We start from the raw sequence: 24,587 nt of genomic DNA, 5'->3' as shown, positions 1-24,587 counted from the left end.
GACGACTGAATCTCCTGGAAGGAACAGGACTTGACGACATCAGGATGGAACTGATGGTATAGGCTATCCAGCTGGAACCGATGGTGCAGGATATCGGAGTGGAATCGATGGTGCAGGATATTGGACTGGAGCCGATGGTGCAGGATATTGACCGCAACGTTAGTGCAGATATTGGATTGTAACCAGTGGTACAGCAAGATGATAATCTGCACTGAAGATCAATCGTAGGAATAACCACAGGAACCTAGATGTAATCACACAGTTTAGCTGAGGGCAACATTGCACTGGCAAGTGCTCAGAGAATCCTCAGAGAAGAGTAGGGATTGGCTGCAGATGTTAGGTGACAGCAATCTGGTGTCAGGTTGGTGGATGAACAGTCACCTAATTCAGACTGTCATGGCTGTGCCTGGCAGCCAGCAATGGAGAGAATGCTGCACATGGAAGCCGGAGAGATTGCAGGAGGTGAGAAGAAGCTGCAGCTGGAGGGAGTCTGTCACAGAGTCGGATCATGGAGTGGAGAAGACCGGCGGCTGCAGCAGTGCAGTCTGAGACAATGAGTGGGGAAGATTGAAGAGATGGGCAAGATGGGAACAGTTAATGGGAGAGAGGGAGCTGAGGAGGTGGGAGGAGATAGGATCAAGAGGGGCAAAGACCAGACTAGGATCATGACTTCATCTCAGGATACTGAGAAGGAAGTCAGAGTTAGTAAAATGGATGTTGAAGATGGAGTGGCTGGCTGGAAAAAAAAGACAACGGGATGACAAGGTTCTGGAGGGAAGCTAAGTCTTGATGTTTGGATTTAACTTTGGATGTGAAATGGGTGATAAAGTTAAGGGCTGATCATGAGGAGGGTTGATGAGGGGGGAGAGGAAGGAGTTTAAAGTGACAAAAAGATGACAAGGGTTGGAAGACTGGGAGGAGATAAGGGTTTTAAAATGAAACTGTTTAGAGAGGGAAAGGACAGCACTATCGGTTGAGAGCATACATTTTAAATGGAGAAAGTCTGCATTACAGTGCAATCTCCTCCACTGTTTCTCGATCGTTTGAGAATATGTTTGCAGGTATCTCGTGCATTTTGAATGCCAAGGTTGAGGCATGGATCTACAAAATGGAGTAGGTTCCACTGGAGCAAAAGAGTCTAGAGCAGAAGTAAGGGAACCATTGTATAGGAAAACAGTTTGGTCAGGGCAGTAGAGGAAGACAATGGGGGAGAGAAGTGAGTCTATCAGGGAGGATAAGGACATAATGTCAATAACCTCAAGGTTACACTTAGTGATGGTAGCCTTGGGTGGCAGAGGTGGAGAAGGGGTGAGGAATAAGTTAAAGGAAAAAAGGTGATTGTAAGAGAGAGGGAAAGGGGAATTGATAGTCAGATATATCATAATGTTGAGTGAAGACCAGATTGTTAAGGATAGAGGTCCTTCAATAACTTAGTCCAGCAACAGCCTTGAGGGCTGGATAACTTGACTTGCCGTGGCCGTGTAGCAGCCTTGAGGGCTGATTATTCTTGGCTTGTAGTGGCCTGTGGGCCAGAGGTAATGATGTGGCCTTTGGGCCGTGAAGCAGCCTTGAGGGCTGGTAGCTCTTGGCTAAAAGTGGCCTGTGGGCCGTAGAATAAGATGTGGCCTTTGGGCCGTGTAGCAGCCTTGAGGGCTGGTAATTCTTGGCTTGAAGCATCTTGTGGGCCGTAGAACAAGATGCGGCGTTGGCCCGTGAAGCTGCCTTGCAGGCAGGTAGTTGCTGAGATGTGGCTTATGCCGCCGGGTTGACACAAGCGATGGTACACCAGATTGTGTACTTTGGATGCTGGAGTGCGACCTATGCTGCCAGGTTGACACAAGCAGCGGTACACTAGATTGCATACTCTGGATGCTTGATAGTGCACTCTGAACACAGGAGTGCGATCCGTGCTGCCTGGATGACACGAACGGCAGGAAGTTGGTATGCGGACCGTGCCGCCTGGATGACAAATGGCAGGTAGTATGCATGCGGACCGTGCCGCCTGGATGACACAAACAACAGGATAATCAAAGCTGACAGGAGGGCTGGGTACTCAACTGAACAAACAGGAGACTATGCCAGAACCGGAACCATGAAACAATGCTATCACCAGCATCGGAGCAGCCTAACCCACAGGAATTAGTCACAGGATCCAATCCAGATCAAACCAAGGATGATTGACAACTGATGGGGAGGAGTTCAGCGAACGATCGCCCGGCGTTTGCCTCACTCTGTGTTCGCAGTGTGGCGGCTTGTGACACAGATGAAGTGAGTGTCCCCTCACATGGGAGGGTCAGGAGTTCCATTAAAAGGGACCAAACAATTATGTGAGGTTAAGGAGTTTAGAGGCAGTGGAGTCAGTGGGGACATCGATAGGGATATTGAAGTTACCTACGGAAGGGAAGGTCTGAAGAGAGAATGCGGGAGAGCCAGGAGGCAAAGTTGTCAAGGAATTTGGAGATAGAACCAGGGAGTTGATAGATGACAGCTACTCAAAGGTGAACAGGGTGGAAGAAGCAAATAGCATGAACCTCAAAGAAAGAATGAAAGGGAGGTTTCTGAAAGATATGACTTTTAAGGAGCAGCAGGGAAATAGAAGGATCACTACACTACCACCATGCCAACCCCTAGGAAGGGGGGGGGGGTATGAAAGAATACAAGACAATCAGAGGAGATGGGAAATCAGGGATTCAGTGATGGCTAGGTGTTTCGGGGAGTTGGAGATGAAAAGGTTGTGGGTGGAGACCAGTATTTGCACACAAATCTGGCATTCCAGAGGGCACAGGAGAAAGGGACAGAAATAAGGGGAACAATGTAATTAAGATCATCAGGGTTTCTGTATCATGGAGGTGAGATTGATTTGGAGCAGGGAGTTTGCGTTGGGAATTGCTGGCTTCTGAACGAGGAATGGAAACTGAAAGTAGTAGGTGTCATGGATCCTGCAGACCGACCCTATGCCAATCTGAGAATCACCACCCAGGGCTTTTACAGGTTACCTCAGCACGTGTGGTTAAATAAACTGGGTAACTGCCACCAGCAGAAGACAACTGTAATGCTAAAGCATAAGGTAGGCTTCTGCTCCCACCTGCACACACTATTATCAATACTTAGAAAAATATGTAACATGAGCCATAAGAGGCCTTGGGCATAAACACACAGGTCCAGAACTAGAATGAATGTTTTAATTCAAGAATATCTTCAAAGCTTAGTTACAAAAGTTACAATGATAATAATGTTAAAAAGGAATCACTCAATTACTCGCAAGTTCAGAAATAAAATAAAAGGGAAGAAACAAACCACTCAGACTTAGTCTACTTAAGCGGTTCTTGGATGGGACTGTCCCAATGGAGATTTCTGGATCATCTGTACCTTTCGATCCCACGCAGAATGAACACTTAACCACAGTTGATTCACATATTTATGCCTGCCTTTCCAGGCACCCCCATCACCCCCTCTCTGGGGTTATTTTAACCCTTGTCAGCTCAGTGTGTATTGTCCAGCTGGTTGAATCCTCAGAGTTTCTTGGTCATAGGAGCAGGGGTTCTTGTAATTATACATTCAGCTCTTTTTAGAAGTTGAGAAGTGGGCTAAGTCAATAAACATGCACACTGATTAGGTGAGAAACATACATCTCTGTAGACTGACTGTCTGTTGGTATAAACAACCATTCTATGATCTCCGATCCTAAATCGAGATGTCCTGTAATTTCCCCAGACATCTGTCTTATAAGCCACATACATTTGAACACATTTATGGCTGAGGCAGTAAGACATAGCTTCCTCCAATCTATCTGGCTCATCTTCAAAAGGGAATTAGTCCAGAGGAGTCTTTTCTCCTATACACATACAAAGAATGCTACACACCAATTTACAAGGGAACGTTACACATTTATACCAACACAGGGTTTTGTCACCTATCCATATACAAAAGATGCAACACACCAATTTATAAGGGAAAGTTACAGGTTTCTATCAACGCAATATCATGTACAGTTATGCCCATGCTGCTGCGAAGTTATTTTTCTGCGACAGTAGGTACTGTAAGGAGAGAGTTTAGTGTGACGTGAGTGGAGGTGAGGAGAGATGACTGGGAGAGAATGGAGGGTGCAGAGCTTAGTGGAATGGTAGCAGGACCTTAGTAGGAGATGTAATTGAAAATGGAGGAACAGGAGAGGAGGGGAAGAGTACCTGAGGTGTGGAAGGAGGAGATAGGAGGGGAGACAGAGGGAGGAGGATGTAGAGGAGAGGAGGACTAGATGGTTAAAGAAAGGATTTGCAGGTAAAAAGAACATTTCTGGTAAGCACAATTACGTACAATAGTATTTTAATGAAAATGAATAATTTGGAGCTGTAATGGTTATAGGAATATAATACTAAAATAAGAAATGTTAAAATTGCATAGGTGTAACTCAATGGTATTGCTGGAAATAAATTCTATGGAATAGAGGTAAAAGTAAGTGCTTTAGTAGCAGAGATTTCTGGTAGAATGTGTTCCATTTTCCTCCTGTTTAACTTCTGTATAACTATGAATTTTGCTACAAAAAGCTAATTACACTTTGAACAAAAAAACAGTATGCAGCCATAAGGCCTGTAGCATAACATACACTAATGGGGCATAAAGGGCATAATGAATATCACCAAAAATCAAGATATTTTGGCACAAATCCTGCTGCCCTCTGTCAGAGAACTGAAGATGAGGAATTCTACCTTCTAACATGACAATGATCCAGTAGCAGAACTTGTGAGTGGCGGGCCCAGGTGCAAAAATATGGTTTGGGGCCCTTATATAGTGCTCATTCTAGCACCCTGCACATAGTCAGTGAGGATGGCATACTGTAACTTTGAAGGGCAACATTTTAGATGTGATGTATCACTATAGCTACTGTACCTGTAGTTATATGTCACGTATAAAATGTTGCCCACCAATTATAATTATATATATATATTTATTAGAGATGAGCGGTTCGGATTCTGTGGAATCTGAACCGCTCCGAACATAGGGGATGCGAGTCCACCCGAACCCTGTTCCGGTGTTCCCCGCCTGACTCGGATCCCCGTTCGGGGGCCGAACGGCGGCCGCATGCAGTCGGATTCTGACTAGAGAATCCGATACCAGGGCTCCTCAAGTGTAGGTCTGCCCTACACAGAACAAACACACAGCCGCCAGCGGCAGCTGTGTGTTTGTTACAGCAGCCAATGAGAGTCACACAGACTCTCATTGGTGGCTGCACGGAGGGAGCCGGCTGGAGCTCACTCAGGAGCTCCGTCTTCCGGCTCCCTCCTTGTCGCGTGGCAGCAGAGCGGATGGCGGCTGGAGCGGGGATACAAGTAAGTTTTATTTTTATGTGTGTATGGGGGCCTGCTAATGGGGGGCCTGCTAATGGGGGGGCCTACTACTGGGGGGGCCTACTACTTCGGGGGCCTACTACTGGGGGGCCCTGCTAATGGGGGGCATACTACTGGGGGCCTGCTAATGGGGGGGGGCATACTACTGGGGGCCTGCTAATGGGGGGCATACTACTGGGGGGGCCTGCTAATGGGGGGCATACTACTTGGGGGCATACTACTACTTGGGGCACTGCATAGGGAGCCCTACTACTAAGGGACAAAAGGAGTTGTGTAGGAGCACTTGTTTGTGAAGAAAAACAATATGCTGATAGTATATAAATATTTAATAATAAAATAAACAATGATAATAACAATATAGAAATGGCAGTGCAATGGTTCAGACCGTTATTATAATGGCCCTATTGAAGACAATCTATTGGTAAAAAAGTTCATTACATCTGAAAAACACAGTTCCTGAAGTGGATACAATCCTGATGTACAGAAATGGGAACAATGTTGCTGATAAAATTATACTGTATTGTTTCCAGCGATGATGGGATAGTTAATGCAGAGAGCTGCTAAATAAATGAAAAATAAATAGTCCCATAAATATCAGAAACAACTGGTGTAGATCAGAATAAAACACTTTGGTGGTAAATGTGTGACTGGAATATGAATATTTACTAGGGATGAGCGGGTTCGGATTTCTGAAATCCGAACCCCCCGAGCCCCCCCGATCCGAGTCATATCCGCGTCAGGCTCGACTTTTCCCGCCTGACTTGGAACTGAAATCGAGGCAAAACATCATCATCTCGCCTTCCGGATCTCAAGGGTTTTGGATTCTATAAAAGGTCCCCGCGTCGGCGCCATTTCTCACTCCGGCTGTGGACAGTGAAGAGGGAGGGTGGGAGCTAGGGCTGGCTGGGCTGTGTTGTGCTGCTGTTATCCATAGGGGCTGTGACCACTCAGTCCATAGGGGCTGACTGGGCTGTGTTGTGCTGCTGTTGTCCATAGGGGCTGGCTGGGCTGTGTTGTGCTGCTGTCATAGGGGCTGGCTGGGCTGTGTTGTGCAGTCAGTTGTCAATAGGGGCTGTGTCCCCTCCAAGGTCTATAGGGGCTGGCTGGACTGTGTTGTGCAGTGTCCCATAAAGGCTGTAGTCCTAGAGGGGTGCTGTAGTGTTGCCCAGGGGGTGATCTGTGCATCAGGGGTGCACTCCAAAAAAAAAATATTTTTTTTTTCTGTTTGTGAATTGTGTGCGCAGTAGCCACACGTGCATCAACAAAGTAACGCCAAGCGTGTGCCTGTGTCATAAGTGAAGGGCCGGCTGGCTCGTCTGTTAAAGGGTGGTGTAACCCCCAGAGTGCACTCCAAACAAAATTAAAAAAACATTTCTGTGTTTGTGAATTGTGTGCACTGTGGCCGCATGAGCATCAACAAAGGAGCAGCGCCAAGCGTGTTCTTGTGTCCCGTAAGTCTGTTAAAGGGTGGTGTAACCCCCAAAGTGCTCTCCACAAAAAATAAACAATTCTTTTTTTCTGTGTTTGTGTGCAAAATGTATGCACAGTAGCCGCAAGTGCATCAACACAGCAGCAGCGCCAAGCGTGCACCTGTGTCATAAGTCAAGGGCCGGTTTGGACATCTGGTCTGGACTGAAGGATGTGCCAACAATGTCAATTTCTGACATGTCTACTGTCACTGCATATGATACTGTCACCACTGACAGAATGGTGGAGGAATTATTTTCTGTGTTTGTGAATTGTGTGCACTGTGGCTGCACATGCTTCAACAAAGGAGCAGCGCCAAGCGTGCACCTGTGTCCCATAAGTAAAGGACCGACTGGCTTGTCTGTTAAAGGGTGCTGTAACCCCCCCCCAAAAAAAATTCTTCTTTTTTTCCTGTCTTGTGTGGGCTGTAGCCGCACCTGCATCCTCAAAGCAGCAGCGACAAGCGTGCGTCTGTCTGTTAAAGGGTGGTGTAACCCCCAAAGTGCGCTCCAACCAAAATAAAATAATCTTCTTTTTTTCTGTGTTTGTGTGTGAAATGTATGTGCAGTAGCCGCACCTGCATCCTCAAAGCAGCAGCGCCAAGATTGCGCCTGTGTCATAAGTCAAGGGCCGGTTTGGACATCTGGTCCGGACTGAAGGACGTGCCAACAATTTCTGACAAGTCTACTGTCACTGCATATGATACTGTCACCATTGACAGAATGGTGGAGGATTACATCGGTGACAGCATCCAAGTAGGCATGTGTACCTGTACTGGCAGGAAAAAGAGGCAATTTGGAGGCCCCTGTACAAACTGGCTCTATTTTACCTGAGTTGCCCCCCTCCAGTGTGTACTCCGAAAGAGTGTTTAGTGCAGCCGGGAACCTTGTCAGCGAAAGGCGCAGGAGGCTGCTTCCACAAAATGTGGAGAAGATATTGTTCATAAAAAACAAGAGATATGGTAAGAACTTACCTTTGTTATCTCTGTTTCTACGAAGTCCATAGGGTCCACAGGGTTGACCTTGGGGTATAGCTGGATCTGGATCCACGGGCACCACGCAGTTAAAGCTTTAGCTGCTCCCAGGATGCTCTTGGGTCCATCCTCCTCTATACCCCGCCTCCGAGCCACAGGCATCTCAGTTGGTAAGCAGCCCAGGCCGGAGGAGGAGACTAAACAGAGAGATGGAAGACTGGAACACACAAGAAAACCATACTCACAGAAAAGGGAGACGGAAAACCGGTGACCAGCAATACAGCCCTTTTTTAAGCCAGGTGCGTCAGGGCGGGTGCCCTGTGGACCCTATGGACTTCGTAGAAACAGAGATAACAAAGGTAAGTTCTTACCATATCTCTTGTTTTCTACTTCAGGGTCCATAGGGGGTCCACAGGGTTGACCTTGGGGATGTCCCAAAGCAGTTCAACTAAGGGCGGGGACACTCCTGTGCTGAAAGGAGTACCCGGCGCCCAAAGGATGCATCCTGAGAGGCGAAGGTGTCAAACGCATAAAACCTAAAAAACGTCTGAATCGAAGACCAAGTGGCCGCCTTACACAGCTGAACAGCAGAGGCGCCCCGTCTAGCAGCCCAAGAGGGACCCACAGAACGAGTGGAATGAGCCTTAACAGTGGCTGGCACAGGTAAACCATCCTGTGCATAAGCCTCACAAATAACGGAACGAAGCCAACGGGCTAACGTTTGTTTGTTGGCAGGCCAACCCCTCTTGTGAAAACCGAAGAGGACAAACAATGAATCAGACTTCCTAACCAAAGCAGTCTGGTCCACATAGATTCTAAGCGCCCGGACTACATCTAAGGAAGCCCCACCAGCTGAAAGATCAGGTGACTGAAACGCTGGCTCAAGTTCCTGATTGATGTGGAACTTCGAGACCACTTTAGGCAAAAACTCAGGACGAGTGTGGAGCACTGCCCTGTCCTGGTGAAAAATCAGAAAAGGAGGGCGACAGGAAAGCACCCCCAATTCTGACACCCTCCTGGCAGAAGCAATTGCCAGGAGAAAAACAGTCTTAAACGTCAGCCACTTGAGTTCCACTGACTCAAGAGGCTCAAAAGGAGGACCCTGCAGGACCCGTAGCACCACCGCCAAGTCCCAAGGAGCCACAGGAGGCACGAAGGGAGGCTGGATCCTGAGAACACCTTGGAAAAAGGTGTGAACATCTGGCAGTGTAGCAATCCGTCGTTGGAACCACACGGACAAAGCGGACACATGAACCTTCAGAGAGGCAAGTGTGCCACACCCTGTGGTAAATCCGTGCGGAAGCAGGCTTGCGTGCCCTGAGCATGGTACCAATAACCGAACTTGGGAAGCCCCGAGACCTCAAGACAGCTGTCTCAAGAGCCACGCCATCAAAGACAGCCAACCCAGATCCGGGTAAAGGCAGGGCCCTTGAGACAACAGGTCCCGATGCTGAGGAAGAAGGTACGGAGCGTCGATGGAGAGGCTCCTCAGATCGTAGTACCAAGGACATCTGGGCCACGCCGGAGCAACCAGCACGAGCGTGCCACCGTCCTGCTTGAATTTCCGCAGAACCCGAGGAAGTAGGGATATCGGAGGAAACAGATACGCCAGGTGAAACGTCCATTTCACCGACAGCACGTCCACCAGACATGCGCCTGCATCTCTTGTCCTTGACCCGTAAACGGGCAACTTGTGATTGTGATGGGAGGCCATCAAGTCCAGCTCCGGCAGCCCCCATCTGTCCACGAGTAGCTGAAACACCTCTGGGTGAAGCGACCATTCCCCGGGATGCACGTCGTGACGGCTGAGGACGTCCACCTCCAAATTGAGGACTCCGGGGATGAAGACCGCAGAGATCGCTGGAATGTGGCACTCCGCCCAAGCAAGGATGCGAGACACCTCCGACATAGCTGCCCGACTGTGAGTTCCTCCTTGGTGGTTGATATACGCCACCGTGGTGGCGTTGTGGGACTGCAACTGAACCGCCCTTCCGTGAAGAGTGGGGCCGGACGACTGCAGGGCCCTGTATACTGCCCGCAGTTCCAGGATGTTAATGGGGAGAAGTGCTTCTTCCGCAGGCCAACGACCCTGAAGCGACAAAGAGCCGGTCACTGCCCCCCAACCCCGGAGACTGGCATCCGTCGTGAGCAGGACCCAGTCCAGGATCCAAAAGGGGCGCCCCTCGACCAGATGAGCTGTCTGAAGCCACCAAGCCAAAGACTGCCGAACCTCTGGGGACAACACCAGCATCTGAGAGCGGATCTGGTGAGGTAACCCGTTCCATTCCAATAGAATCAGCCCCTGCAGGGGCCGTGAATGGAACTGGGCAAATTCCACCATGTCAAATGTCGACACCATGGACCCCAGAACTCTCATAGCCGAATGGACCGACAAGCGGCAACTGCTCAGGCAACTGTGTATCCGCAGCTGTAGGGAGGAGACCTTCTCTGGGGTAAGGAAGATCCTTTGCTGACGAGAATCCAGCAGGGCTCCCAAATGAACCATCCGCTGTAATGGAATCAGGGAGGACTTTCTCCAATTTATCAACCACCCGTGTGCTTGCAGGCAAGCGATCGTCAGGTGGAGATGTTGAAGCAGTACCTCCGGGGAGCTCACCAGCAACAGGAGGCCGTCCAGATATGGCAGCAGCCGTACATTCTGGTTCTGAAGATGTGCGGCCATGACAGCCATAATCTTCGTGAATACCCTCGGCGCCATGGAGAGGCCAAAGGGTAGCGCCCTGAACTGATAATGCTGCTGAAGGACAGCAAACCTCAGATACCGCTGGTGCAAAGGTGCTATCGGAACATGGAGGTAGGCGTCCTGGATATCCAGGGACACCATGTAATCCCCAGGTTCCATCGCCAGAATGATGGAACGTAACGTTTCCATCCTGAATTTGGGAACTCTGAGGAATTTGTTCAGAGACTTCAAATTGAGGATAGAGCAATGAGAACCATTGGGTTTCTGCACCAGAAACAGAGACGAATAGTACCCCGTCCCTCGTTGTGATTGAGGAACGGGAACAATGACCCCTGCTTTCAGCAAGGACTCTATAGCCTCCTGAATCTGTAACGCCTTGGTCTTGTCCTGAGAAGGACTCGTGCAGAAAAACTGGTGGGGCGGTATGTGCCGAAATTACAGGGCGTACCCCTGGGAGACCACTTCTCGAACCCAGGTATCCATGGTGGTATTGTGCCAGCACTGGGCAAATAGAAGAAGTCGGCCTCCCACTCTGAGGTCCCCCAGAGGGAGGCCCATCCCATCAGGCCGCAGGTTTATCTTCCTGCTTGGAAGAAGGGCGCCGAGCACTCCAGGCTTGCTTCTTGGGTTTAGAGGCGGTCTTAGTCGCCGACTGTCTCGGGAAGGACTGACCTTTTGTCTTACCCTGAACCCGAAAGGAACGAAAAGCCGAGCTCCGGACCTTGGCAGGCGTTGCCGCTGAAGGGAGGAAAGCCGACTTGGATTTAGCCAGGGTATCCACTATTTTGTCCAAGTCCGGACCAAATAGTAATTCTCCATTGAAAGGTAAGGCCTCCAGGCCCTTCTCTGAATCAGAGTCCGCTCTCCAGGACCTCAGCCATAAGGATCAGCGGGCAGACACTGCTGCAGCCGATACTCGAGAAGTCAGAAGAATAGCATCCAAAGAGGCTTCTCCAATGTAGGAAGCAGCGTCCCTCATCTATCCCAACAACGCCCTCTGGACATCCAGAGCGTCGTCCGGAAAGGTATCCTCCAATGCGTTGGCCGATCCCTCAATGGCCTTGGCCACCCAGGAGATGGCCATGGACGGTCGGGCCACTGCCCCTGAGAGGGAGTAAATGGACTTTAAGCAAGTCTCAACTTTCCTGTCCATGGGATCCTTCAGCGAGGATATAGACGGTAATGGCAAAGTAGCGCTCCGTATTAAACGGGTGACGTGAGAATCCACCGCCGGTGGAGTTTCCCATTTTTTACAATGTGCCTCAGGAAAGGGGTAATTAGAAGCCAACCGCTTCTGAGGAAGGAATCTCTTACTGGGCTCCTGCCAAGCCACCGCCATATGATCCGTCAACTGATCGGACAGGGGAAACACTGCAGAAGCCACCTTAGTTTTTTTAAAACTAGGATACTTCAACTTAGGAGCTGGTGCCTCATCCTCTATTAGGAGAATGGCTCGCACCGCCCTAACCAGTGCTCGCACATTAATGGATGACTTGGTATCCACTTCCTGGACCGATGTGTGAGAGTCAGTGTTATCAGAAACCTCCCCATCATCTGAGGACCCGTCTGAGTCCGATACATGAGCCGCCCACGCCATTAGTGTGCGTTTTGATGCCCTAGAAGGCATGTCAGTCTGCAACATTGACTGAAAAGCCGAAGACGCGGCTGCCAAATTTTGCACGGAGTTGGAGAGCACATCCACCCAGGGTGGAGGAGCCGCCATAGGGGCCTGGAAGGGCACCACAGACTGCTGCGTCACAGGGGAAGCCTGTACATACATAGGTAACCCCGCATATGGACCAACAGACTGAGACCCGAGAGGGCTCCGCAATAATTGCAGGACACCCGGGGAATGGAGACGGTCGGCTGGGGCAACGCCCTAGTAGGGACAGCAGTCGGGACCGACAGACGGTCCGCAATAGACACCAGCACCTGAGAAAACATCGCCCATGGTGGTTCCTGCATCATAGAAGGTTTTGATGGGCCAGGAGCCACCTGGCACCGTCTACACAGGCCACCATGTGACAAATCCTCCCTATCCACTCCTGCAGAACAGCGTCCGCAGAAGACCAACACCGGAGCCACTGAATGCTCAACCTCCTTGTCCAACATGACAAAATATATTGTATAAACAAATATATCTGGCACCAGAGCAGAATCAAACGCACTCACCAGTGTGCTGAACAACAGCCCACAATATGGCACTGTGTAGCACACAACTGTAGGTGACGGACCTCACAAATACGTGATTTAAATAGGTGAGGTCTGTAGAAACGCCCCTCCCCCACACACCTGTAGGGCTTGTAGGAGAAGTAAAGGGATAGGTATGGGCTGACAGTAAGTATAAATAAGCACAGACAGGCAGCACTAGCAAAAGTCACATTTCCACTACAATCAACCTGCCCAGATTCAGTGTCTGGGAGGGCTATAGTGCTGTGTACGCTGTCCTTGATCGGGGGAGAGGTACACAGGGGGACCGGTCCGCCTGCTCCCTGAGAGATCTGCGCTGCCACAGAGAAAATGGCCCCCAGAGACCTCAGAGGAGGAGTGGGCGAGTAATCTGCAGCTCAGCGATGCCAGACTACGTGCTGAAAAGCGCGCTGAGCTGAGGGGAGGAGCCGCTAAACAGGTAAGGCTTCCTCCCCTGGCTAGCCATTAACCCCCGGGTTGCCGGCATCCCGCTTGCCGCGTATTATACCCTGGTGGTCTAGTGGTCTCACGGGGTATTCCTCCGATGGAGGGGGAGCCCGCTGCCACTGCTAGCAGCCCCCGGTCTGTCCCCTAGAACCGGGGGCAAAGGACTGCATTTAGAGTAAGACTCGCGAGCTGCCGCTAATCGGCGACTCGCGGCTTACCTGTCACTCCCCGGCGTCTCCGGCTAGTACGGACTCTGGCCTCCCGCCGCGATCCCCAGTGTGATACTGGCATTGCGGCGCCAGCGGGGAGTAAGAACGGCAGCGTGGGCATCTGTACAGACAGCCCTTCACTGCCACACTGAAGAGCCCCTGTTAAAAAATAAAAAACTAACAGGCTCTTTTTTCTTCTTTTTAAAAAAATAAATAAATAAAAAGCCATTGGGGGCTGCTCCTGCAGCCTCCCTGCGCAGGGTGACCCGACTCCGGCCGGGCACCAACTCAAACTGAGGTGCCTGTGGCTCAGGGGCGGGGTATAGAGGAGGATGGACCCAAGAGCATCCTGGGAGCAGCTAAAGCTTTAACTGCGTGGTGCCCGTGGATCCAGATCCAGCTATACCCCAAGGTCAACCCTGTGGTCCCCCTATGGACCCTGAAGTAGAAATGAATTATCAACTCTTCCAGGGAGACCAGCCTCCAGAATGTACATAGGGACCTGTGGTGGTGGATTCCAGCGGGGACGAATTAATACTCTGAGAGGATGAGGATGTACACAACACTGAAGAGGAATCAGTGGATGAGGACGACATCTTGCCTCCATAGAGCCAGTTTGTGCAGGGACAGATTAATTGCCAGCTTGTTTTGTGGGGGCCCAAACGAACCAATCATTTCAACCACAGTCGTGTGGCAGACCCTGGCGCTGAAATGATTGGTTTATTAAAGTGTGCATGTCCTGTTTATACAACATAAGGGTGGGTGGGAGGGCCTAAGGACAATTCCATCTTGCACCTCTTTTTTTTCTTTGCATTATGTACTGTATGTGGCCTAGTTTTTCAAACTGCCATCCTTGCCATAAACTGTTCTAATTAAAATCAATTAACACAGCCTTTAAAATCCCCATTCTGAACAACGGACGGCATGCCTTCTGAGGAAACCGGGAGCCCTACACCCGGAGAAATGCATTAAGGAACTTCCGTTGTGTCTCACCAGACCGATTCCCCCCACTGAGTGTTGCCCCAGTCTCTCCCTTTGTGCCGGCTATTCACCGCAAGCCGCCAGGACCGCTAACCAGCTGCCAGCTCCTGGGCTGGCCACTTGTCGTGAGACGCTGAGAGCAACAGCAAGCTGACTTCTATACACCTTCCATTCCCTACTGTGAGTCAGCCACGAGCCGCTGGGCTTCACAGCCACAGTACAGGTGACGCATCCCGCTAGCCACGGAACACAGAGCTGGGGACTTCAAACTGTCAGTCATCACGTTCTGATCTAAGAGCTGGCATTCACGCTCCCGCTGATGAGCGGTAGAGCCACACTCCATGCAAGAGACTTTCATTTAATTTCTTGGCACCCAGAGCTGTAGAGACTGCAGACATCATTGGTAAATATTCATATTCCAGTCACACATTTACCAGCAAAGTGTTTTATTCTGATCTACACCAGTTGTTTCTGATATTTATGGGACTATCTATTTTTCATTTATTTAGCAGCTCTCTGCATTAACTATCCCATCATCGCTGGAAACAATACAGTATAATTTTATCAGCAACATTGTTCCCATTTCTGTACATCAGAATTGTATCCACTTCAGGAACTGTGTTTTTCAGATGTAATGAACTTTTTTACCAATAGATTGTCTCAATAGGGCCATTATAATAACGGTCTGAACCATTGCACTGCCATTTCTATATTGTTATTATCTTTGTTTATTTTATTATTAAATATTTATATACTATCAGCATATTGTTTTTCTTCACAAACAAGCGCTCCTACACAACTCCTTTTGTTTCTTCTTTTTACAGCAGGTAGTAGACCCTGCTTGTTAGGAGCTGCCAGTTTGGAAGCTTTGTTTTCCCTGGTGGATAAGCGCACCTTTTTCCTTTCTTGCTACTACTAAGGGGACTGCATAGGGGGCACCACTACTGGGGGCATTGTGTAAGGGACACCACTGCTGTGGGCATTGTGTAAGGGACACCACTGCTGGGGGCATTGTATAAGTGGCACTACTACTGTGGGCATTGTATAAGGAGCATTACTACTGTGGGCTTTGTGTATAAGGGTCACTTCTGTGGGCTTTGTGTAAAAGGGTCACTACTGTGGGCATTGTGTAAAAGGGGCACTACTGTGGGCATTGTGTAAAAGGGGCACTACTGTGGGCATTGTGTAAAAGGGGCACTACTTTGTGTGGTAACATAAATAAGAGACACTACTTTATGGTGTAATGTGAATCAAGGGCACTATGTGTGGTGTAATGTGAATAAGATTGTGCACTGTGACTCCTTGGGCCGTAGCCCACTATGTAAACAAGTACTGTGATTCTGCTGGCCGTACCCCACTGGGTGAGTTCACTACTTTTCATTTCTGCCACTGCTGTGTGGCAATGTGTCATAGATGTGCTTTATACTGTGGTGTCTGTGTCGTTGTGCCGCTGCTTTGTCGCTTAGTAACCAGTCAGCTCACTGCAACCTTTGGCCAATAATGTTGAAAACAATATTATAAGCTGTGAGGTGTTCTAAATTGACTGGAAATTAATGTTATTGAGGTTAATAATACTCTAGGAAGAAAAAAAAGACCAATTTATGTGATTTTAGCTTTTTTTGTAAATTTTTGTAAAAAAATCCAAATCCAAAGCCAGTCACCACAGTTTGGCAAATCCAAATCCAAATCCAAAGCTGGACAACGAATTAGAACCAAATCCAAAGCCGGCAAAAATGGTCCGGCACACATCCCTAATAAATAAATAAATAAATATATATATATATATATATATATACACACATAAGTACTACACACATGCCTTTCACATATGGATACATTTTTTACACTGTAGTATGTATATGTGTATTTCCAACTTGGGCTGCAGATGGTTATACCAACACTCACTCGTACATCGTACATAAATACATGTACACACACTTGGACTGGACTGCACATTGCCGCCCCCCCCGCCACACACAAACTTGGATAGCAGATTCCCTCCCCCCCCTCCACTCAGACTGCAGACTTCTTTGATTCTCCCACTGTAGCAGCTGCCTGTTTCCTGTCTGAAGCTGCTACCTCCATCCATGTACTGTTGTGGCCAGCCACATCTTTCTTTGCCGAAGAAGGCAGCAGGGAGGGAGGAGAAAAGGGACACTCTGCTCCTCAGCTGCTTGTGCATGGTGCGGATGAGCAGAGCATGGCGCGGGAATTGATGTGTCATTAGGTAGGAGCTACTGAGGCCTCACTCTTCTAACAATCAGAAATGTCAAAGGAGGTGCCACGCATTCGCGGTAGCTCCAGTTCGTGTAGTGAATGCGTGCGCTACTGCACTGGGTAATCTGACTCTTTATAATGCTGCTAGCTGCGGGCCCCTTTATTTGGTTTTACTCTCAGTTGCTTGGATGTCAGTAGAATTGGCAGTAGGGACCAGGAGAAAGGCAGCTGTCCCGTACACACAGAGCAGCTTTAAGTCAAATAGCCAGTCAGTCCCACTAGTGGCTCCATACTCACTCGGTGTTTCATGCCGTCCCGCCCCCTCCTTCTCGACTGCCTGCACGGTCAGTGTTAGACACTGCGCAGGCTTTCAAGCAGCAGCCCGGCCCCAACAGTGCGGGTTGTAGCAAGCCGAGCGGTGGATCACAGATGGCCTGCAGCACTGCAGGCAGCACAGCAAGGCTCCGTAGTGTGGCTGTGTGGCCAGTCACTCTGCTTGCAAGCTGTCTGCAGCAGCTTTCCCCGATCGGTGCTCAAGCCATGTCTCCGCCCGAGCCTCAACTTTGTAATCTTACGCAAAAAAACGTGAGTCCCACGGCGGAGAGGCAAATAAGGGCAGGCTGTAATGTGTGGCTCGGGGGTCAGCACAGGATGGGAGGGGCCAGCAGCCAGAGAGCATGGTTGCTGCTATTTCCTATGTGGCTAAAGGACCTCTGTGACGTATCCACCACGTGACCGCTGCAGGAGGCTGGACCGCTCCTGCGTTACCATCCACTAGGGCATAGAGGGGGAATAAATATTTGTGGCGAGCGCAGCGAGCCACTGTGCCCGAAGCGTGGCGAGCACAGCGAGCCCACGAGGGGACACTTTCGGTCCCCCGTTAGCATCCCCGCCCCTCCCCCTTTCAGGCCGGGTCACGTGGGTGTGACGTCACAGGTCCATCAGCCTTGTATAGTCTAGACCTAACCCAGAGAGCATGGGGAAATTTAACAGAGCTTCTATTAAAGCCACTGCCCTCGGGAGATTGAAGCAGAGTAGCAGAATGGGCCGGCCGGTAACACAGTGACATCACTGGCGCCGGACCAAGCTGCAGTGTGTGTGTTTTGTTTTACCTTCTCCGGGTGGTGGGTGTAGATGGGCGCCTGGTGCTGGGGTGAGTAGGTTTCACCGGGTCTCTCAGCCGGCAGGAGTGGCTGCTGAGAGAGGTAAGACCATGCCCCCTCTCCAAAGACAGCCTCAGCAGGCCACCCCTTAGGTCCCGGCGCAGTTAGGCAGCTGCCTAAAGCTGCCTAATGGAAGCGCCGGACCTGACTGCCGGTAGTTCAGTCCATGCAATGATCCAAAGTACACATGCAAGTCAACCAAATAAAGGCTTCAGAAAAAGAGAGATCAAAGTCCTAGATTAGTCAGTGCCCAGACCTTAATCCCACTGAAAATCTGTGCCATGACCTAAACATGCCTGTGCCAGGAGATATCCAAGAAATTTGATGGACCTTGAATATTTTTTCAGGGAAACGTGGGATAGAATTGCAAAGTCCAGGTGTACAGTACTATGTTAATAGAGACTGCTCTTATTGTGCATACACACGGTCAGATTTTCCTTCAGATCTGTACAATAATGATTTTAAAATATCTGAAGGAAAATCTTACATATCTGACATGTTTGTCAGATGAACGATGCACGTTCCCGCTTGCCAGATAACGATATCTGACATCTGATGTGTTTGCAGTCAGATTTGGATGATTCCATTCATTTTAATGCAGTCAGAAATTATTCAAATCGTTCATCTGACACATCTGCCCGTGTGTATGCACCATTACACAAGCAAAATATGCTTACGCAACTAGGGAATTGTAGGATTTTTTAATTTTACTTATTTTCGCTAAAATTTGTCTATTTATTTTGCAGTTAAATTTTGTTAGATTTAAGGTCACAGTAAATGTTGTATAGGATTTATATTGATTTCATGCTTTACATCAGAAACAAATCTGCAATTTCAATAAGGGTGTATAGACTTTCAAGTGTACTTATATATTTATTTTTGCTACTTACGTCTGCTTTCTGAACGTCAATTTTGATGAATACTATATCTGGCATATCTTGAGACATTGTCTGGAAAAAAAATAAAATAAAAAAGAAATATTTATTTTGTAATGTTCTTATTTAACTGAAAATGAAAATTAAGAAGTTTGTCCTGCTAATTCCTATTGTACTCATATACCTGAATTGATAGGATAATATTTTAGCACAGTGCAAGTACAACATAAGTATTTAGTGGCAGGAACATTTGAGATGTTTAACCCCTTCGCTGCAGATGAAGAGTGGGACTCGTCATCTGCATATACACACCTGCGGAAGAGTCCCAATCATCATCCACAATGAGGGCGGTCCCATTGCCACAAAAACAGAATGAACTTCCCCACCAAGTTACTGCCTGGTGATTAGTGTGGTCAGGGGCACCCACACTTGAAAGAGGAGGGTCTCCTGACTAATTATTGTCTGGTGATCACTGGACAATGTTACCGTGCGCTACAGAAAACGTATGTTTTCCTATATAGGGGGCGGGCATTATGGGCCTGATTCAGAGTTGGGAATAGAGTAAGAAAGAGCAAGTAAAGGTGTATCTTGGTAACACCATGCTGCACTACAGGTAGGCAGATTTAAAATGTGCAGAGAGAGTTAGGTTTGGGAGGGGTGTGTCCAAAATGCAATCTAAATAACAGTGTAAAATTATGTATTTGCGCCCCTTGCATTGCAACATGGTTTGTCCAGGTGCTCAGTTACTTGCTCTATCTTTCTCTATTCCCAAATCTGAATCGGACCCTATGTCTTGAAAGAAGGGTGTCTCCTCTTTCAAATTATGCCCTACCAGACAATAATTAAAACAGTACACAAAAAATAATTCCACATTTTCCACAGGGGTTTGAGGTGCTTCATATCTACTTCATCTCGTGTCCAATAAAAAAGTAGTCCCTTATTTAATGCATAGGTTGTCAAGTTTTTTTAAATGGTAGGCCTTGTTGGGCTACCATATTCTTCCTACACATAGGGGTATATTTACTAAAGTGAGTGTTTTCAGAAGTGGAGTTGTTGCCCATAGCAACCAATCAGATTCTAGCTATTATCTTCTAGAAGGTGCCAGTTAATGTTAAGTAGAATCTGATTGCTTGCTATGGGCAACATCTCCACTTCTAAAAATTCTCACATTAGTTAATATACCCCAATATTGTTTAAATCAGATCAGCGAAATTTATTTGCAGATTTTTGTCAAAACCTACACATAGAATCCTGCTTTTTTCTATTTTGGATAGGTGGATTAACAAAGCAAGAACAACAAACTATTTCTTTGTGGTGTTTATTATTATAGAAAAAAATATATAATATATACAGTATAATCACATTTCCGTTTGGTTCCTATTCAAGAAATTTCCATAAAAAAATACTTTTTTGCCATTTGAATTTAATTTGTATTTACATGTTAGAATAAGTAGAAAGACTAAAGGTATTAATTGTAAAATACAAAGTCTTCTGGAAAAAAAAAAAAAGTATAATTTGTGTGGGTACCTTTAGAGATTATGGGTTTCAGGGCATATTGTAAATTATGTTCTCTTGATGGTCTGTTATAATCACAATCAGGAAGCCTGGGATGGGGGCTTGTGTAGTTTCATTAGTATGTATATTCAATTATGGTATTCTGTGAGCAGGAAAAGTAATTACAGGTTGAGTCTCCCATATCCAAATGTTCCAAAATACAGAATATTCTGAAATACAGATTTTTTTCAGCATGACTGAGATAGTGAAACCTTTGCTTTCTGATGGTTCAATGTACAAACTATGTTTAAGCTGCCAAATTGGTTTAGGGCTCCCAGGGGGGGATTTAGGGTTAGGCACCCCCCCCCTGAGAGGTTAGGGTTAGGCTAGGTGAAGAGGGGGTTAGGGTTAGGCACCCCTGGGGGGAGTTTAGTGTTAGGCACCCCCCGGGAGACTTAGGTTTAGGCAGCGGGGAAGGGGTGGTTAGGTTTGGGCACTTAGAGGGGGGATTATGGTTAGGCACTGGGGGGCTGGTTAGGGTTAGGCACCCCTAAGGGAGGGTTAGGGTTGGTAGGGGGAATTAGGTTAGTCAATACTTACCTTAGGACGATCAGGATTTTCAGCCCTGTCGGCCTCATATTGTCAGTGTTTGAACCGCCGGCCATGCGTCCGGCGGTAAATCATACCGATTCCATGAGTCTCTAGGACACATGGTTTGGGAGAAATTAGGTAACTAACCAATAACACAACCCAGAGCAGTCTTGTTTACAATGATTTTTTATCTTCACCAATAGGGATTAATGTGAACAAATTATATTTCATGTGGCTACTACACAGGCGAAATTATGTAGTTACTTGTATTTAGTCTAAAAGTAAGTGAGTGGTCCTAGCATGGACCTTAATTTGTTAACCGACCAGCCAGTCATCAGGGACTGAGTCATGACATCACTGTAGGGCTGGGGTGGGGAACCTTTTTTCGCCGAGTTCCATTTTGATATATATAACATTATTTGCGGGCCTGGTCTAGGCCATGCCTCCTCCGCGTGATGTCACATGGGTGCGGGGCCACAATCGCCAGTGATTACAACAATGCCCGGAGCATCCTGAGGATGTTCCAGGGAGCTGTAAGGGCAGCGGTGAGACCGTCTGAGGCATCCTAAGGATGCTCCAGGTAGCACTTTTGCATAGCTTCTGGCTGCAGGGTGCCATTCTAGGCACCCTGCTAGCCAAATGAGGGTAGCAGAAAAAAGCTCTGAGGGCCATACCAAATGTTACTGAAGACCTTATAATGCCCCCGGCCAGGAGGTTCCCCATCCCTGCTGTAGGGGGACATCACAACGGGGGTAGGGAAAGCTGATAAAAGATATGGGAAAATTTTTATCTGTGTCAGACTTGTGGATCAATTCTAAATTTCATCCTTTACCTACATTTCCTGACATTTCCTCTGGGCCAGAATAAGCCGAGTGTAATTCTTAAACCTTTTTATTGAAATAATTTTGTAACAAATCATTGTACCTCCTTTGTAAATAAAATGTGCCTTTATTAGTCTATTTGGTAGAAGCTATTAGATTGCTAAGGTTTACTTATATCTATTAATGATTGCTAGAAGCAGGGGAAGACTAACTAACTGAGCACTAGTTTGTGTTGCAGAGACTGTGAAATTGTGATAGAATGTTAGGGGATCTGTGGCCTCTCTGTATTTTCCACAGGTAGTAGCAGTACAGAGAGGTGTATGGTATAACGGGCAGAGTAATAGAATATTAATTGTGAGTATTAGACTCTGCCATCACTACATCAGGACTTGGAGATCTGCGTGACCATAGTCTGGCCCATAGGCATGCGCCGGTGCCGGCACAGGAGATGCCGCTTCGGCACTTCCCCCTCCACCGGGTCATGGACAACCACGTCCACACCTCCCAACGGGACATAGACTACTCACCTGGACGGCCAGGTGAGTAGTCTGTGTCCATGTCCAGGAGGGAGAGGGGACGGGGTAGTCCATAACCGGCAGAGAGGGCAGTGCCAAAGCGGCACCTCCTGTGCCGGCACTGGCGCATGCCTATTGTCTGGATGCTAATGTAATACTCTGATTTGCTGGGTAATCATATATTTGCACCAGGCACCTATTATAGAAAAACCAATGCTGTTTAGAATTCTCTGATTTGCTGGGTAATCATATATTTGCACCAGGCACCTATTATAGAAAAACCAATGCTGTTTGGAATTCTCTGATTTGCTGGGTATACTGTCTTTATTTAATATCTGTAAACACCAGAGTAACTTTAAATGTAATTATATAGTCAGATCTTATCTCCTAGCTTCATGGGATGCTGTTTTGGCCTTGCTTGTTTGTATTAGAATTTTATGACTTGTATCTGGTGTGGGTGAGGGTAATGAGGGTGGGTGTCATCAGTGACTACACATGTTATGCTTAACTATATAATCAGTAGGTCACAAGGCTTTAGGCTTGTACAAGGCTGCTAGGTTTTATTTCAAAGTGGGTTTTTTCTAAGTGGGACTACATGTACAGCATAACTTCAAGAGTTAGTCAGGAGTTCTGCAGGAGGAAGACAGGAGGACAATATTTTAAAAGAACTCTCTATAACTTGGAAAAAAGCAAAGGATCTTCTGAGCTTCTGGAAACCCTGCTACTCAGCAACCAGCTTCCATTATAACCTGGACCCACCTTTTGACAACACCCTGCTTCAGCATTGCAAGCAACTACCTGCTTACTGAACATTTAATACTTGTATGTTTGTGTTTCTTCTCTACATTGTTTAAATCATTCCAATACCACTGTCAATTTATCTTTACTGTAGTATCTACCATTGTTTCACACCTATACCTTTTTTTTTTTTAATATATATATATATATATATATATATATATATTCATACTTTAGACTAATTCTCAAGTCTTGCTACTTTAACAGCTCTACACTCCTTTTTTGGTTATAATTTACTATTGTAGTTGTGCCTTTACATCTTCCAGCACTGTTCTTTCTTTTATCTGATTTTGACCTTTGACCTGTACTGCTCCCTCATCTCAAACTCATTACTACTACTGACTTTTTCACCCCCAACCGCCTCATCTACACGATGTCTCTTTTATTCTACTCCACCCTCACTCAGCCGCTACATTATTTTCTCCTCTACCACCAGTTTTCACCTCTTTTCTCCATCCATAGTCCCCTCTACGTTCTCCCCCTCCTCTGTCTCTCTTCATCACATATAAGTCTCTCAACTGCATCTCCCACAACTCCAGTATTATTCACTTCTCTTCCACCATGGTCCTGCTGCACCACCACTAAACCCTGTACCCTCTCTTTTCTCCAAGTTACCTATCCTCTCCCCCCCCCACACCACACTAAACCTCCACCTGACCCACCACCTGCTGTCACCCTTCCTCATTCAGAAGCCAGCCACATAACCCCACACTCCTTATTCCCCTTCTCTAGATCAGTATCACCTCCACACTGCATCAACCCTAATAATCTCATTCTCCTCTCACCTCTTTACTCTGCCCCTCTCTCCTGTTCCCTCTGGAAAGCCAGTTTTGTCTATAATAAACTGGTCTCCGTTCATGAGCACTTCATCTGCAATGCCTGGATTCTCCTAGCCATCACCAAACCCTGGATTTACCCCTCTGACACCACTGCTCCTGCAAAATTCCTCCATCACTTGGCTTCCTGGCTCTTAATCTTCAAATGGGCCATCAAGACCCATTTCTTCCTCAATGCTTTCCAGCGCTCATCCTAACCCACTACTCTATGCTCCTTCCTCACTATCTAGCCCATCTGTGTCACCCCTGTTTGTCTGACCCTCCCCTCAGAATGTAAGCTCTCGCAAGCAGGGCCCTCTTTCCTCACGTGCTTCTTCTTGCCTTACTTTTACTTTCATTCACAATGGCACCTAAAACTGATTACTGACACCCTGCTGCTTATTTAGGTGTTATGCAGCAATGTATATAAATCATGTACTTGCACTGCATTGTCTGTACTGTTAATAGCTGTTGTCTTGTGTGCTCATTTGTTTCTGTACTTTGTCAGGCGCTGCGGAACCCTTGTGGCGCCATATAAATAAAGGATAATAATAATAATAATAATAATACAGTTATTTGCCCTGACCTAGTCTTAGTCAAACCAGGGATCCCTAACATTATGGCATAAAAAAAAATCAGTGATATTGCTGTTGAATATTACGAGCGCAAATTTTCTGGAATAATAGGTTCAGGAATTGTGGGTACAGCTACTGGGGGTGGAGCTGTAGAAAAACAATTATATATACTTATATAGATATCTACTATATAAAAGTGAAAATTTGTCCTTCTGTCTTTCGATACAAATCCACAGTTTACATGCCAAGATCGTGAAATTTTACATACCAGCGTGTTAAAACACGGCGGAGGCAACTAAAAAAATTTGAAATCGAACTGAATTACTGTTAATTTTTAATTAATTAAAAAACACAATTTTTGCATAGCATTCGCCCTCTACAGGTCAGGTCTGGAATTAGAAAATGAT

General features: G+C 47.2%; 1 protein-coding gene across 1 annotated transcript in view; it reads right to left on the bottom strand.

Moving 5' to 3' along the window:
- The window catches only part of LOC148454069 (thioredoxin-like), a 57,478-nt gene that overhangs the window by 16,302 nt on the left and 16,589 nt on the right, over window positions 1–24,587 (bottom strand). The window contains exon 3 of the mRNA XM_088461303.1: window positions 18,587–18,646. Coding sequence (XP_088317429.1) covers window positions 18,587–18,646 — 60 coding nt within the window. The remainder of the gene's footprint in view (window positions 1–18,586; window positions 18,647–24,587) is intronic.

This window comes from Taudactylus pleione, unplaced genomic scaffold, assembly GCF_031769625.1.
Source record: "Taudactylus pleione unplaced genomic scaffold, aTauple2 ptg001032l, whole genome shotgun sequence".
Classification (NCBI taxonomy): domain Eukaryota; kingdom Metazoa; phylum Chordata; class Amphibia; order Anura; family Myobatrachidae; genus Taudactylus; species Taudactylus pleione.
This window is presented reverse-complemented; position numbering and strand designations above follow the sequence as displayed.